The 17143-nt window shown below is 40.9% G+C and overlaps 1 protein-coding gene across 2 annotated transcripts in view; it reads right to left on the reverse strand.

Moving 5' to 3' along the window:
- The window catches only part of Lrrc8c (leucine rich repeat containing 8 family, member C), a 34106-nt gene extending 17337 nt beyond the window's left edge, over positions 1–16769 (reverse strand). The window contains exons 1-2 of one of the 2 annotated variants that reach the window (XM_013514541.1): positions 13607–16769; positions 13270–13426 (exon numbers count right to left, since the gene is read on the reverse strand). In XM_013514541.1, coding sequence (XP_013369995.1) covers positions 13270–13407 — 138 coding nt within the window. In that variant the 5' untranslated portion in view covers positions 13408–13426; positions 13607–16769. The remainder of the gene's footprint in view (positions 1–13269; positions 13427–13606) is intronic. The other variant, XM_005385085.2, reaches the window with a different exon arrangement.
- Between the last annotated feature and the right edge of the window lie 374 nt (positions 16770–17143).

Below are 17143 nucleotides of genomic sequence, written 5' to 3' on the forward strand. Positions count from 1 at the left end.
GTTCCAGCTTACTTCCTCCTAGGACAATCAGGGCTAGTAGAGATGGTAACTTTCAGGGAGAAGAACTGAACCTTGGTCTCACAAGGGTGAGGATCTGAGTTTGACTCTTGAGGCTGTCCCTTGGGATCAGTCTATTTGGATGCTCTCTTTCCAGCTTCTGTTGAGGGCTTTTATGGTTTTTGTTGTTGTTGCGATGCTAGAGGTCAATCCAAGGCCTCAGGCATACCGAGCAAGCACTCCACTGCTGAGCCCCAGCCCTAGCTCTCTTCTCAGATTTTTACTTTTAGGGGCTGGGGATTTAGCTCAGCGGCACAGCTCCTGCCTGGCAAGTGCGAGGTCATGAGTTCAATTCCCGTGTACCAGGAAAAAACAACAATAAAAAGAACCAATGTACTTTGAATAGAGAGGTGACAATTGCACTTCAAAATAGCTGCCCCTACACTGCCAGTACTCCCAACATTTCTTAGGAAAGCTAATATTTTTAACTTGCACTACATGATGAAAAGAGTCACTATGTTTAACAGCCTTTGCATTGGAAATAGAAAGTGCTATTAATTTTATACTTTGCCTCAGAAATCTCTTGCAATTATCTGTATCCTATAAAACTCTTTTCCAAGCATATAATTTCTATATTCCTATAAACATGCCTACACAGAATACCAAGAATCTTAATCTTCCCAGGAAAAACTGTTCTTTTCCCTTTGCGCTCATTGTACTTTTGGTATCATCAGAACCTAGCACAGTGTCTATAGCATAAAATGGTACAATGAATTAATCGGTATTATTTTGCTTTTGAAACTGTTCCCTAAGACCTTTGGTTCAGAAACAGAACCTTATATTATTCTGTATTCCCCATAATATCTAATGCAGTGCTGGGAAAATAGTCAACATTCAATAAATATATGCACTAAGCCAGCCTGGGCTACATTGTATTGCTGTCTCAAAAAACCAAACCAACCAACCAACCAAACAAACAAATGAACAGTATGGATTTTGTTGCAGATATACAGCAAAAATTTCATAAAGCAAGACTCTCTTCTCTCCAGATGTTCTCAACAAAAAACTAGATATTAATGTTTTAAAAATATTATAAAGACTGTTATAAAGACTACCCAGATATGGTGGCACAAACCTGTAATCTCAACACTTGAAAGGCTGAGGCAGGAGGATTGCTGTGAGTTCCAGGCCAGCCTAAGCTACATAGTAAGACTCTGTCTCACAAAAGAGAGAGAGAAAGATCTCTATATTGAACTTTCACTAACTCATTTAAAAATTCTCTTCCAATTCTGATAATCCATCTTTTAAAAGAGGTTTTATTAGTGTAATGCTACAACATTCATGGGTAAGAATAATCCAGTATCATGAAAATACCACTGCTATACAAGAAACACTAAATTATAAATGATTTTTAACAAATTCCTTGAAAGAGTAACATATATTGAAGAGTTGTTAGGCATAATCAGTGCTTCAAAATTAATTTAAAAATGGTTTAGAATGAAAAAACTACTTTCCCAGAAAACGACATGAAGATTGCATGAGTCTTATTGTAGCTCATATAATGTAATCCTTAGATGTAAGGTCAAACGCTGATACTGTTACGGAATTAATTACCAGTAATGACAAGGTGTATTTTGGGATGCTGGCGATATACCTCTTCACATAACATCAGTATGCACAGGCACTCATCTGGATAAAAAAAAATCTTGTTATCCCTATGACAACCAAAATTTTATTATGAAACAACTACATAGCATCAAAACAAAATCTACATTCCACTGATTACTGAAATAAATGTAACATGACACGAGGAGGTGGCTCAATTTCTATAGTTTCTTAAACTTCTTTGCCGTTAGCAATACATTTTTCTTCTTAAATTTTAGCTGTAGTTCTGCATATGAGGGCACATAACAATATGTAAGTCAGGATCTGTTGCTCTCTTATTAGCATGTTATTTCAATATATCCTCAAGGGATTTTTTCCCTCATGTTTGTTACTTACACAGCGGACCCTGTCTCTTTGGCATTGAGTTTACGCTAATTATTCTAAGGATGAGGGCCCAGTATTCCCATCCAGTTCTGCAGAGGGCAGTGGTAAATTTCTCATACTACCAAAAAAGGTCATTAATACCAGCTGGTTTTTCTACTGTTTAAAGAAGATCTGATTTTTCTCAGCTCCTTAGTAATTTCCTCTATCCAAAGCTTTTCTCCATTAGTTTATGATGCAGGTTTAAACTGAAGTTTAGGATTACTATTTTTATTATTAAAACCGTCAATATATCCTCAGCATTGCTGAAGCAACGTTGTTGAGTGTATTCACTCAACAAACATGTCTTATAGGTGTATGGCAGCCAGGTGGGTACAAAGATGAGTCAGACATGAATCTTGCAAGAAGCATCCTGGCATCATGCAGGAGGGATGAGATGTACACCTGACAGTTTCAGGCCCTATCCTATGGCTAATTAGTTGCTTTGGTAATTCACATGGCCCCGATTCCAAGATACTGTGGGATTAAACTTTTTAAATCCTAACTCTGTGAAGTCAGATAAAAGCTGGAAGCTTAAATCCAAGACACCCAGCACTCATGGGAGCACAAATACTCCAGGACACAAGAGGGCAGGTGCTCAAGGTGACTCTGGCTTGCCTCTAGTCTTAGAAAGTGGCTCCATGCAAGAAAAACAGGAAGGGGCCCCTCTCCTTCCTGCGCTGTCTCTGTCCCCTTCCTCCAGTGCTGGAGGACTGCGGCACGCTGGCTCTTTGCTTTTGTCTGTGATGCTCCTTCTGCAGACGCCCACATACCTGCCTCCCTCTGGTCCTTTTGTTCTGCTCCCATGTCACCTTGTCTGGGAGGACATGCCAAGCCACGCTCATAATGGGACCTACTTTAAGTGAGAAATTCCCTCTGCCTCATACCGCTTCAACCAAAGTACTTGGTTGCCTGATATGATATTTTATTTATGTCATGATATTTTATTTATTTATATATTTAAAAATGTTTGTTTTTCTGCTGGTATTTTGTCATTTTGATTGATTCTTTACTCGCTTCTTACAACTATTATATGTGTTATATGTAGGGGAAGAGGGTTCTCATGACACATGGCGTTTCCTTGTCCGCTGACACCCTCCGCCTCACCCTCCACCTGGCCGGTCAGTTTCTGGAAAACATCTCTAACAAAAGGAAACAAAAAACCTGGCATTTTCAGAACAGTCTTGACTTTTTGGAAGTTTAGGTCTGTGACAGAACCAAAACTTTCCTTCCTAAAACTTCCACCATTGGTTCCTGTTGGTGTTCTAGGACAAGAGAGAAAGTTTAAGACATCTAAATTTTTCTCATGGCATCCTTCAAGTGTCTGCTGCGCGGCCTTCCGTTCCTCCAGTCTTCTCAGGTTGAGAGTAAATAACTTCAGCCGGGCTGTACAGGTTTTGGGGACCTCTCCTGTACTTGTCATGGCCTCTCAAGTTATGATGTAAATAACCCAGAAATGACTGCTGTTCTCTGTACTTGAAAGGTGAGAACTCCTTTCCAAGGACACCAGACCCCTTTGATGTTAGCACACGGCTCCTGCATGTTTTCGTTCCTCTTCCTTCACTCACCCCTTCATTCCACAAAATTCTGAGCACTTAGGTATGGGTCTTCTCCCAGCTTCCTGGGGATACAAGGACGAACCCAAAAGACGAGGCCTCCTGTTACAGAGTTCACATTCCTATAACTACAGTTTTGTTTCTTAAACAAAGAGATGATACATCTCAGAGTTAATGATTTTGCTACTTGTAAAATACGGTAAAAACAATTTTCAAAGAGATTTATGTTTACAATAGAAAAAAGGACACCATTTGGAGACACCATCTGACTTATATTCTATAAAGGAAAGCAGAGGAATTAGTTCATCCAGCCAGTGTAGTTTTGAGTGTGTATGATTGTGTGCACACGTGTGGATATGGGGTCAGGAGAGGGTACCTAGGGAGAGGGTGACTTACCCGTGCAGATATCTTCATCATTGTTTTATGTAAATCTTGTCCCCGCCCCCTTCCCTTTTCTTTTTAAATTTCTTAACCCAGTCTATTCTCCTCTACTACTGTTAAGTAAGCATACTTCACAAAATTTTGGGATAAGTTTATAAAGTTTCTCAAAAAAATGAATTGTAATTTTACTGATTTGGATTTATAAAATAATTGCGGGGACTTGGCATCTTTATAACACCAACTGTCTTTGTATTTATTCAAATGGCCTTAGATGTATTTTCTAAGGAGGTCTTTGTTCGTTTAATTCTTAGATACCTAATTTTTCTTGCTATACTCAATGTAACTTTTTTTCTGTTAAATCTGTTGGTATGAATATTTCCAGTTGGGAGTATTTTATTTTATATTTTTGTAACTTTTTTTACTATATGAAGACTGGATATTTCAAAACAATGGGACTTATAAAATAAACAATAGAAGACCACACATGATTTTATTATAGACAGCTAAGTTACTTAGAAATGTTCCAGGCAGTCAGACAGGCTGGGCGTTTGGAAGAAGTCCGTGCAAAAGACAACCACGGCTGGAGGTGCATTCCTGGAAGGTCAGGCCTCAGGATAGAGAAAATGCCTGCACCCACATACTTCTGGGAATGAACAGCAGGGATTAATATTCTAAACAGATAATGATCACCTGGGTAGGTGGGGGGACCAGGAAAAGGTCCCTGTTTGCTTCCCCATTTGATCTCCATCTAATCAATAGTACCTAAGCTGTTATACTTGCAATCTTACTGGTTGGTCAACCAATAGTTGACTAAAACCAATAGTTTTGTCCCACATTATGATTTCCCATTAGATCAGTGTCACCCAAGTGACTATCTTAAGAGTTGATTATAGTTTTGTGCCACCCTTGACCCGCCTCATCTCATGGTTTTTCTCTTAACTCCTTTAAGAAGTGGGGATCTTGACAACCAACTCAGGACCCCTTCTGTCTTTCTTAGACAGAGGCTTTCTTTCCCCCAATAAATACAGCTTTCTTTCCCTCAAAAAATATATCCTACTCTTAAACTGTCATTCCTAGAATTCATTCTTTGACTTCAGAAAACATGAACTCGGCGTATCGTACATCTATAAGGTTGGGAATTATAATATTTCCATCATATTAGATTATTTGGAGGACCTGTATCATTCCTATATCAATTTTATGAAGAAAAACAGTACTGGGGAAGCAGCAACAGCATTGTTTATATTAAACAAAAGGCTCCAGAGTTGACCTAGAAACTTCCTAATCTACAATTAAAATGTGGTTTAATGTTCACTCAGTCCTTAGCACAGGTCCTCATTGGTAGGAGCACACAGGGTTCCCAGTGCTCTGAGTGGAAGGGACAGAGGACCCAGAGAGGAACACAGTGAGGCTTAAGCGAGTGGAGGTGGGGAGCCCCTTTGTCTTACCAGGATGAGAGGACTGGGGGCTCTCTCAATCACAGGCCCTGAATAGAAACACGAGGTTACCCCTCCCCCTTTATCACTGCAAACATATTTAATATAGACTTTAAACAGAGGTATTCAATGATTCATACACAGGGACAAGAGAGATTCAACGTATAATAAATTTCATTTGCTTTTGCATAGAAAAAAGCCTGACAGTTGTCAGGCTTTTGTTATTTGAGAGAAAAGATGTATCATTAAACAAACAATAGGTAACAAGATCATATCCATCCATAATGCTGAGATAAAAGGCAATGTTCCCCATTCACTGACTGGCATTGCATAGCATCAAGTGATCTAAAAAAAGCACTTAGATTCATACCCTTTGTTAAGCCAAAGAGAGTGAGGTGAAAAGCGCTCACACATTGTTGCTGGGGGCAGCACATTAAATTGTCAAGGTGATAGATGACAAGAAGTAAAGTTCTAGGGATGATCGAAGGTATCCGTTCGAATAACCATAACAATGGCGGTCCTAACTAGGGCATATTTTTGTTCCCAGCTGGAGCAGGGGTTTGAAATAGTCTCTTCCACTTCGTTTTCCACTGTCCCTACAGACAGGGGGAAGGCTGCTGTTCAAAACTATTTTCCCTGGGGTGGGAGGAGAGGGGAAGGGGATGAAAATCAGACTGGAGATGTGTTCTGCGCATGTACCAGCCCCTTACAAGGCACGCAATCATTACGTACAGCAAACATGTGCTAATAATTATTTTTGTTTCATATTCTCAAAGACCCAAACAGAATGGTGACGTGCACGGGGTGCACAAAAACTTTATACAACATATCAGACGAGGCCAAGGCTTTCATCTTGAACTCACCTGTGCTATCTGCTATGTGACCAGTATTCTGAATTTCACCTTAAGTAAGAATCTAAGAAGGAATTTCTGGTCCCTCATTTATACATTCAAGTTTGGAGGGTAAAAAATCTGAAAATCCCATAGACACTCTTACAATGCCATCCTCAGAGATCACTCTGGAATCTGTAACTTTCCTCACCTGCACTTTGCAGCTCACGGCCTGAGAGCATTTTCACCTGACGGTCTTCTGCTATGGATCTGACACTGATAGCTCTTAACTCAGGGAAGAAGAATGAATTTCCATGTCCACCAGAAATCAGGGTGGGAAGCAAGAAGCTCGGATGTCCCAAACTTGGACAGCGTGGCCTTGCTGTCCAGGGTGCTCCTTCCCTAGATCTTTTGTACTGGGAGTGCTCTTAACTCACCATACCATTCCCTTCTGCCCCCTCCCCATGTCTCCAATTCAGAAAACAGGAAACATGTTTCCTGTGTAACAGTCACAGAGCAGGGCTCCTAGGACTTCCAGGGGCTTGAGTCTTTCAATTCCTGTTTCTGGTTTCTAACTGCTAACTATATTTAGTAACTGCCTGTCTGTGGGCTGCTATGGATTTGGTCATAGTAAGATAACCTGCAGTCACTGAGCAGATATCTAAAGCAAACTTATTTTTCCAGGAAGAAACATGTTGACCTTTTAGGATTTGGTCTATTTTACTGTTTGTTGAGTTTTTGAATAGTGTTGTTTATAGCACAAAATTGGACGTTTATACTATGGGTTGTTGAGGGTAAATGACTGTACAAGAATAGGAGACATACACGCCTACACTTTCGTGGTTAAGAGTGAATTTATATTTCTTATGTGGACTGATGTAACCTAAGTGATGTTCTTTATGCACGGATCTTATTACACAGCAGCCTTCAAAACAGTGATTGCTTAGAAATCAACAAATATTTGTCAGATGAGTAGGAGTGCTGATCGTAATCCTTTTACATTTGAACAAGAAACTGCATCCTTTCAATAGATATTAATCTCTTCCTTCATCCAGTACTCTTGAAGCTGCACTGTGTTAAACCTACATGAATATTACCTTTCAGAAGTAAACAGATAATCAACTTTACGTGCCATGGAGGAAGCTACCTTCAAAACACTTAAAAAGCTCTTGCTGGCTTACCATTTTATCATCAATGAGTGACCTTCTAACTGTACCTAAGATTTTGTTTTGTCATGTTTTCAAACCTAGGAATTAACTTGCTTTTAAATACGATCAAAAAGAATGACTATATTCTCTTTTTTTATACTCTTTTTTTACAAAAGGAAAAATCAAGGCATAAAGACATATTTTAACTACTTTAGTATTACCTTGGAAATGGAAAAGGAATTTGAGCTTCACAGAGAGCCCTTTGTTTTTGAAGTTATCAGACATTAAGCCAATTTCAGAGGATTATCATGGCAGGGTTGAAATAAGAGCTTAACTCTCACCTGTAGGGAACAGAATTTTCATTTGCAATATGGATCCCAGGTGATTTTACTTTCTTTAATCATTTATGTCATATTATTTCTTGTTTCTTTAATGCTTACCACAGAAATTACTCTTACTTATAGTAGGTATACAGTATATAACTTCTTAAAATCTAATCTGTAATTTAGCAAGTTAATATTTTTGTAACTTTCCATTTTTTCTTTTTGTCATTTTGTACTTGTTTTTCCAAACTGAACTTTGGGCACAAAATCTGTGCCACTGAAATGGTTCCACACCATCTCAAGAGTGTACAAAGGAGTAGAAGGTCAGGTTAGACAATAAGCCTGAGGTCACTCTTGGCTTTGGGGTGAGTTACTCAAACTTCCATATGCAGAGTGATTTCTGAAAAATATCTACTTCCACAGGTTTGCTCTGGAAACTAAAGGTGCGTACAGACTCCGGCACAGGTTCTCTTACGCATTACTCAACAGATGTGCCACTGGCATTCTGGGGAGGGCACTTCCACAGCGGCAGTTTCACTCTTGGCAGGAGTTTAAGATTCCCAATTCCTTCCCCTAAAATGTCACCTGGTCTCTCCGCACTACCCTGATCAATGGAGATTTGCGAAATGATCTCATTAAACCTCCCATTCACGCTCACTTTTTTCATTCCCCCTCCTATAAAAATGTGTATATTTTACCTTGTATACTCATTCTTTGAGACTTTGCTCAATTATCTCCTCTTGAAGTCCCTAACTTCCGATGGCTGAGATGACAACATAGTACCCAGTGCTCTCAAGGCACCAGTGAGGACCTTACACATTGGAAGGCATCACTTACACGGGCTCAGGCTGTGCGGTTTCCTGTTCAGTACCCGGCACCCCACACACTAACTGATGCCTGACAGACTGCTGATGCTCAGAGATTTTAGGGGGTGGGTACTGGGGACTGAACCCAGGGCCTTTGCACTGAGCTACGCCTGCAGCTCTTTAAAAATCTTTTATTTTGAGACAAGGTCTTGCTAAGTTGCTAAATTGCCCAATTTGGAATCGAACACTCAATCCTCCTGCCTTAGCCTCCCACAGTGCTGGGATTACAGGTACATGCCACCACATCCAGCTAAGTTAACTACTAGATTTTATTGGCTTTCTGTGTCTTTCCTTTTTTCTGTACTTTATCCTGCCCTGGAACATGTTAACAAGAAAAACAATCTTCTGGGCTCGTTAGGCAGATCCTGCAGCAGGGCTGGGAGCCTTGGCAAAGTCATAAAGTCAGATAGATTTACAGTCCCCCTGCTGATGACCTATATATCACCTCCTTCTCTTTCCCAAACTGCTCATTCTAAATCTTTGTGTTTACCTTGAGGCCTCTACTACAATACCTTCCTTGCTGCCATTTCCTTCTGCCTCCCATACCCTCACAATCTCAGCAGATGTGCTACTTTCTATATTACAGAGAAACCAGAAACAATACGGCATAAACTCCAATCTTTCTGCCCTTTCCAAATAAAATGCATCCGCAGCTATCACTCCCATTCTCGTGGAAGACACCCTCTACATCACTCAAGGGTGATCCTTCTGTCTGGGTCCTGGTCCCATCCCCTCCTTCCTCCTGAAATAAGCATTCATCACCAACTCTGAACCCCTGGTATTATATTCAACTGCTTGCTTAATATTCAGCTTTGATGGTTAACACATATCTCATACAACAGGCTCGAAAACATTTCCCAGTTGCTTATGCCTAAAAACCAACCTTAGGGTCACCTTTGATATCTCTTTTTCTCTCATATTTCATAGCAAATCTAGATGGGTTTTTCTTCAACATATGTCTAGAACTAGTGTTTCCAACTTGACCCAAGCTGTCCATTTTATCACTTGCATGGATTATAGCAACAGCCTTCCAAACAATCACTCTGCTTCCCTCCTTGCCCCCTACCCTGTATTCTCAACAGCTGGAGTGATCGGGTTAAAACTCCAGATCATGACAATCTTCTGCTCAGAATCATCCACGGTCCCATCTCACTGAGCACAAAGCCACTTTTTAGTGGATGACAAGGTCCTGTGTGAACCGGTACCCTTGGGCTGCATCTTCAACTACTCTTTCCTCGTTCACACTGCTCTAGCCACCGGGCCCCTGGCTTCTAATTCTGCAAGTCAGGGAGACCCCTTCTTCAGGTCTAGAACAACATCAGGGGTCTCTCTAGGGCCACCTCAACATGCAAATTAGGAGTGTCACAAGTTGCACATGGCACCGGAATCACTTGGAGATGAGACTGCAGTCACACCTCGCCAGCAAGGCAGCATCAGGTTTTCCCAAGTGAAAATCTTCACAGGTATCCTTGGAGCCTACATTGCTGCCGAGAGCTAGTCTCTTCCTGAATGCATCCTCTCCTGGCATCTCAAGTGCAAGAAAAGATGCACCTTAGGCAGACTCAGGACCTACTGTGACTTAGGCCTTACGTCCTAAGGGAGCCAATATATTTGTAACACAATAGGTGCTCCTTCTATGTGTCAAGCCACATGCCTGCTTCCAAGTGTCACCACAATCAGAAATCCAACGATAAGGTTTCCTGCCAGGCGTGTAACCGTCTCCCAGCCCAGCAAAGCTGACCAATGAGCAGTCATTAATACCTTTAGTATCGTTGCCTAGTAACACAATTAACATTCTGCCTTTTTCAGATCTCCAGGGAAACAGAGCTAGACAGCTGGAATTTTGTAGAGAAAGTAAAGTGCTGCAGAGGGTGAAGCATTCTATTATCTCTGTCTCTGTGCCCCTTGTTCTTGCTGCTTTTCCTGCCTGGAAAGCTCCTTCCAGGACATCTGCATGGTCTACTTCTGTGTCTCTTTCAACGGCTTGGCCCAAAGTCATAACTCCTAACACTCCTGCTGAGACCTCCTACCACCTTTGCACGCTTTTTCTTTCTTCCAGTGCCCCTACCACATTTGAACATACCGCATTGCATTTTATCTATGATTTTTCTTTCTCTGGTTTCAGTTACTCACGGTCAACTGGGGCCTAAAAATATCAAATGGAGAAACTCCAGAAAGAAACAGTTCATAAGCTTTAAATTGCATGCCGTTCTGAGTAGTGCGATGTTAGTCGCGTGGTACCCATCTTGGTTATCAGACTGACTTTCTGTGTCTCAGTGCTTGTATTCACATAACCTTTATTTCAACAATGGCCTCAAGGCACAAGGGTAGCAATACTGGAAATTCATTTGAAGTGTTTCCCCTAAGTGAAAAAGTGGAAGTATTGACTTAAGAAGAAAAGGAAAACATTATACAGTGAGGTTGCTAAGAGTTATGGAAGGAACAAATAGAGAAAAACATTGGTTTGGTACTATTCCCAATTTTAGGTACCCCCTGGGCATCTTGGACCACATTCTCAGGGGATTACTGTATGCAATTTACTACAAAGCATCCTTGTTTCATTTAATGACCAAGTTCTGCTCCCACGAACAGGTTGTTAAGTGAATTTGTCACTAAATGAGGAATTGTACATAGTATGTACATTATAGTACAGACGTAGAAAAAGCCACCTGTCGCTCAAGCTCCTGCACCCTAAGCCTGTACAGTGCACCTCCACCCGAAGTCTGAACAGTCATTAAGCAGGTAGGTCGTTAAACAACAAGTACCTGTAATTGATTTTGCTTAATTTATTCACTCCTTTCTCAAGGAATTTAAACTCAACAAGGCTGAGATTTAAAAAAAAATTTTTTTCCTTCATTCTTAGTAGAATATTCCTTGCACACAGTAGGTTCTTCAACAAATTCTTGTTTTAGTTATGAATGAATAAATGCTTTTTCTCTCTTTTAGATCCTAGCTTCTCACCAGCATCATTTCTTGGTGGGGGGGGGAAGTGAATAAAATGTCTTTAGTTAAGTAAAAGGCAGTGCTGCATAGTGTTAGGGACTGAGAAGGACTTTGGATCCAAATTGCCTGGTGTGAATCAAGCCTTGCTACCATCTTGGGAGGTGTTTTTTCAACCTCTTTGTGCCTCTGTGGTATGGTTTGTAAATGGGTCAACAGTAGTGCTTAGAGCCTACAGTTGCCGTGAGAGAAAAATGAGTTACATGTATGTAAAATGTATTAACTATGATTAATATCAATTTTAAAAGGCCTTTATTTCAACACTGAGCCACTGCTAGCTACTTTTCTCTCTCCTGACCTCCTCTGCCAGCTGATCTTTTCGAAAGTCAAAGCCTCTGTCTGCTTCAACTCTTATCACTTGTCCAATCACTGGAATTAGTGTTCAAAGTGATTTTTTCTCTGTGAATTCACCGAGATCTGCCTGTGATCACGGACTGCCCTTCCCGTGGCTGCTGACACACTTTTCCCTCCTGGGGTCCACATGTTTTTATGGCTGCCCCTTCCCAGTCGGCCTCAGAAGCTCCCCTTCCTCCCCCACACTCCTCAACGCTGTTCCTGCCATCGTCTCCCTCACGGTTTCATTCACAGGCACGGAGCTGAGACTCTTACAAATAAGCCTCACCTGCCCTACTGAGAGTTTCCCAAAAATGCTGTGTTCCTCCTCATATCTGTGACTTGAAGCTTTCTCTTTCCTCTTCTGGCACCTTTACCCACTCCCAGTTCCTGTTTCCTGACTGGTTTCAGCTGGTTCTCCAAGTTTTAATGTAAAACTTGTTCCCAAGATCAGCCAAGTACCCTTCCTCCGTTCTCCCTTCCTGCTGTGTGGCAGCCTGTATCACAGCGTAACCTAAGTTCCTCTGCTTGCACTTAGTTCCTCCCTTGACACAAACTACTTACAGGTGTCTATGTCTTCAAAGCATGTGTCTGGCACAGAGCAGTGAGCCAAATGTATCCGGATTCATACACAAGTACAAAGAATGCATATGGGACTCAGTATGTGAATACACAGCATATACAGGTCCACCAAAAATTATATACATACTTCAGCAGTTCGCTGTGCTAATAAATGTCTGGAAGCTAATCGTCACCACTTTGAGCACCTCTTGTAATTGTAGAGGCCAGAGGTAACTTGTATTATTCTCATGATGTCTCGATAAATTTAGTATTAGGATATTTATATAAGTTTTTTTTTCCTGATGTATACAATTTTTTGGTGGACTCTCTATATAGGATTCAACATGCGAATACGTAACGTCCACATAGGATACATTTTGATGGGGTTACATTTTACTTCAGAACTAAACATGGGGCAAAATAACGATATGTCACCAAAGTATGACTTCTTCCAGAAAACCGTACCAGGTTGAAGCGTAAGAGGTGAAAAGCAAAGGTTCCATTTTGGCATTGCGTCTGTATTTCACTGCAAAGCCAACTTTGAAAGATAAGGGACCCCACTGATGGGAGTCATCACTTGACATTAGTCAACTACAGCTGGGCTCTCTGAAATCTTATAAGTACCATATTTACCTTATTAGGAGAGTTTAGCAAATGTCTCAGGCTCCCTGCCATGATTACAAATGACATACACAAGAAGAGCAGAGCAACTAATATTTACACTGTTAAAAATCACTCAGTGGGCTCTTTAAGAAGTTTCACTGGCGTGGCATCTTGCTCTGGCCCTATCTCGCCTTGGCTCTAGGCACCTACCTGCAAAGTGCATCCGAACACACCGATCATCAGCATGGCCACGGAGAGGTAATCCGTAAACACGTCCCACCATGGCTTCAGCACCCGGAAGGCTGGCTGCTGCTCAGAGAACTGCCGGAATTCTGTCACCGGAATCATGTTTCTGAGAAAAGAGAAACTGCTGGTGAATTAATCTATTAGTACACTGTTACCAGCACGGAAACACAGCTTCAACCCTTCAGAAGCAGAGGTCTGCCTGCGTCCAGGACCCGCCAAGGAGCAGTGCTTCAGTGAGACACTGAATAAAACCACCAGCAGAGGAAATGAGGAGACCCACACGCAGCAGGCAGGGACTTACACTGAGTTACTGTCCAGCAGCCGGGCTCCTGTTGTACTCCTGGGGGATACAGAGGTAGTGGCCAAGTCCTAGTTATTTCTTGTGCCCTCGTCCTTCAAAGAGAACATGAGGATGTCAGCAAGAAAACGCAGCCCACCCCGTAAAACATTCTTGCTATTTCTCTTACCCTCTTGGGTTAACCGTTTAAACTGTTTAAATGTCATTCCAGGATTCACTTGTGCTAATTCTTTAGTGCGCCTTATTCATAAGGCATTTTGCTTACTCCCCGGGGAAGGGAAGCAAAAGCGATACGGTTGGATTAGTGTCCCTGAAAGGCCTATGCGTTAAAGGGTTGGCCACCAGCCTATGGCACACCTGGGCAGTAGTGGAACCTTTAAGAGGTGGGGCCTGGAAGGAGATCACCAGGGTGTGCCACTGAGGGGGACACTGGGACCCCAGCCCCTTCTTGTTTCTGTTTCCGGGCACCATGAGGTGGGCACGGATCCGCTGCCATGCATTCCTGCCACCATGTGCCACCTCGCCCCAGGACCAAAGGCAGTGGGCCCGCTGTCCAGGGACTGAAACCTCCAAAACTGTGAAGCAGAGTAAACCTTTCCTTTTTAAAGCTGACTCAACCTCAGGCATTGTTACAATGATGACTACTGTGAGACTCTTATCTCTATCTAAATGACAGACACTGAGTAAACAATGTGCACCTGAGGCTGCGTAAAACGGGAAGAGAGGCACATCCTTTTCTTGGTCTGCATTTTCCTTTTTCATGCGTCATCCTCACTGCCTTTCCTGTGACTCAGGATTTGGGGTTAATCATCCTCCTCTAAGAGAAGAAGCATTTTCTCCTTATGTTACGGCAAGGAATAAGGGTGGCTAATGAGGGCCAAAATGAAAACCTTTCTCCCTTCTGCCTTCTTTAAGTCTAATAATCCAGCTCTTCACATCTGTCTTCTCACTTAATCCTAATTAAAAATGCAAGGGAAAGGCTAGGCTTGCTGCTCCATCTCCTAAGTCTTGCTTGTTGCATAGATTTGTCTTCCCAATACCAAATTAATGACTGTACAGTAAATACCTCAGATAGGATCTAACTCTCCTTCAAATTCATTGGTGGTTATAACTTTGGAAAATATGTTATTCATTCTGTCTTGCTGCTTAAAGACTTTTTTAAAAAGTTCATTTTCCTTTTGTTCTTTAAGAATGTTTAAAATTTCATCAGCCAGGAGATACTCACCTATGTCCTATCTACTTGACATCGGTGCAGTGTTTGATATTATTTCCTCATTTTAATAAACAGAGCTCCATTCTGTTACCACCACTAGGCCGTAGACTTCTTCAGAGTACAGCATTTATGTCATGCATATGCGTGTCCTTAAAGCATATGCTACCGGCAAACCACACAAGCTAAATAAATTATCTCACATAGTCCTGGTGTCATTAAAATTTCAGGCCAGCTCACACTTTGATTTTCCTGACACCTTATGGCTTCATTTCTGTATGAATCTTGACAACCTCATTGTCCCAGATGTGTTCCAGTCAGATGTTTCTGTGATAACCACAGACAGGCACTAATTCATCATAACTTTCAAATTCTGCTCAGAAGCTAATGTCTTATTCTATTTTGAATCCTTATCACCCTCTGCAGAGCCCAGAAAAAAATAGAACCTGAACAACTGCTTGTTGAATAAATCAACGTAGGTTCATAGGTGAATGTAGGTGATCATACATGCAGCAGTGCTCATTCACTCAGATTCTGGGTTACCCTAATTAGCTGCAATGACAGTGATAATTAGCAAACTACCTGTGTTATAGTCAACTCTTTTTGGTAGATTCGATTTCCGTCTCTTTCATATGTTTCTTTACACCCTGGAGGGAATTGGCCTTATCCACTTAAGTGGAGGACAGTTTCAAGAAGAAAGTGCACGGATGTAGAGCAATGGTTCTCAGACTCTTTGGTCTCAGAACTCCTTCATACTCTAAATACAATGAGGAGAACACCCAAGTGTTAATGCTGCTGTCCCCATAAATAATTTCATGTTAGAAACTGAAACCAAGACATTTTTAAAATATACATTAATTCATTAAAAGAAGAACTCAGTCCATGCTAATATATACTATTAGTAAAATATATTTTAAAAACAAAAATTAGTGAGAATAATGACACTGTTTTACATCTTTATGAATCTCTTTAATAGTGGCTCAACATAAAGACCCCCTGGATTATCAGTTTACCATCTACATTCAATATATCTGATATGTCATTTGGGTGAAAAATACAAGTTAAACAAAGATGTATGCTTAGAAATGTGTTCTTAATAGCTTTTTCATGTCATTGTGGATATTTATTTTTTGAGACTATACTGAATTCTGACTAGCTTACGTGCAATATGAAATCTGGAAACTATATCAATGAATTTTCAAACTCTGGATTAAAACCTATTAGTCTGTTTTGAACTCTCATGGTGTTTATTACCCATGCATAATTTTGTAACATCATGCGTTGGTAACCTGGGGGAGGAAATGGGTCACTGAGTTATGGTATGTTTTAAGTACTGACATATTTCATTACGAAACAGAAAAACTCATGTTTGTTAATATCACCACTGCTATCATCAGAAAAAATTTCAAGCACTGGCAAACTGTCAAGGTGATGGTGGAGATTTAAGTTCTCCAAAATTCTAATTATTGCTTGAAAAGCAGAACTTTGTCACTGTTAACAACTACTCGTTATTCTCCTCAAAGCTCAGGCTCACTATTTATAGTAAGCCACAAACCTAAGTGTGAACTTCAACTGTTTTATTCGCATAAGAGTAATGTAACATAACAAAGTAGATAATTTAACTTTCAACTCAAATATCACAGCAGGCTTTCCCTTGAGAGACTACTGTGCTTTTGAATGCAGCAGAACTGCTCTGTGTGTTTTTCTCATTTCATCATCGCATCATGTGTTAAAACAACATATAGTCAAGGGCTGATGGTTACTAAAGCAATAATTTTTACTGTTTCAACAAGGACATTAAATGAAATTTACTTCTAATAAAATGTAAGCATCTACCCAGGAATATAATCCCTTAAATATAATCTGTTGCTTCTAGCTTGATTCATGCAAAGGCATTTTACCCACCATAGATTTGCACTATTGGTGAAAAAGCAAAAAAAGCATTAAATATTTGACCTTGTGAAGCCCTTAAAAAGGTCCAGGTTCCAGGTGTGGTAGTGCTCACCTGCAGTTCCAGCACTTCAGAGGCCAAGGCAGGTGGATAAGGAGTTTGAAGTAGGCTGAGCATAGCAAATCCCAGGAACAAAAAACCCTAAACCAAACACAAACAACCCCCTCCCTCCACAAACAAAAAGGCCTAGGCTAGCAGGGCCCCATACTCCACACTCTGAGAAGCACCCAGGCAAGGGTTCACTGTGAGTATTATACACAGACAGACTTCTGTGCTTTAATATATGACAAAGCTCCAAGCTGGTATCCAGCACAGCATTAGTCCTTAATGTTTTTGATACAAAAAAGGGAATAAGGAAGAGTTAAATAAAAATCTCTCA

Source organism: Chinchilla lanigera, unplaced genomic scaffold (genome assembly GCF_000276665.1).
Source record: "Chinchilla lanigera isolate Chin_1 unplaced genomic scaffold, ChiLan1.0 scaffold00022, whole genome shotgun sequence".
Lineage (NCBI taxonomy): Eukaryota > Metazoa > Chordata > Mammalia > Rodentia > Chinchillidae > Chinchilla > Chinchilla lanigera.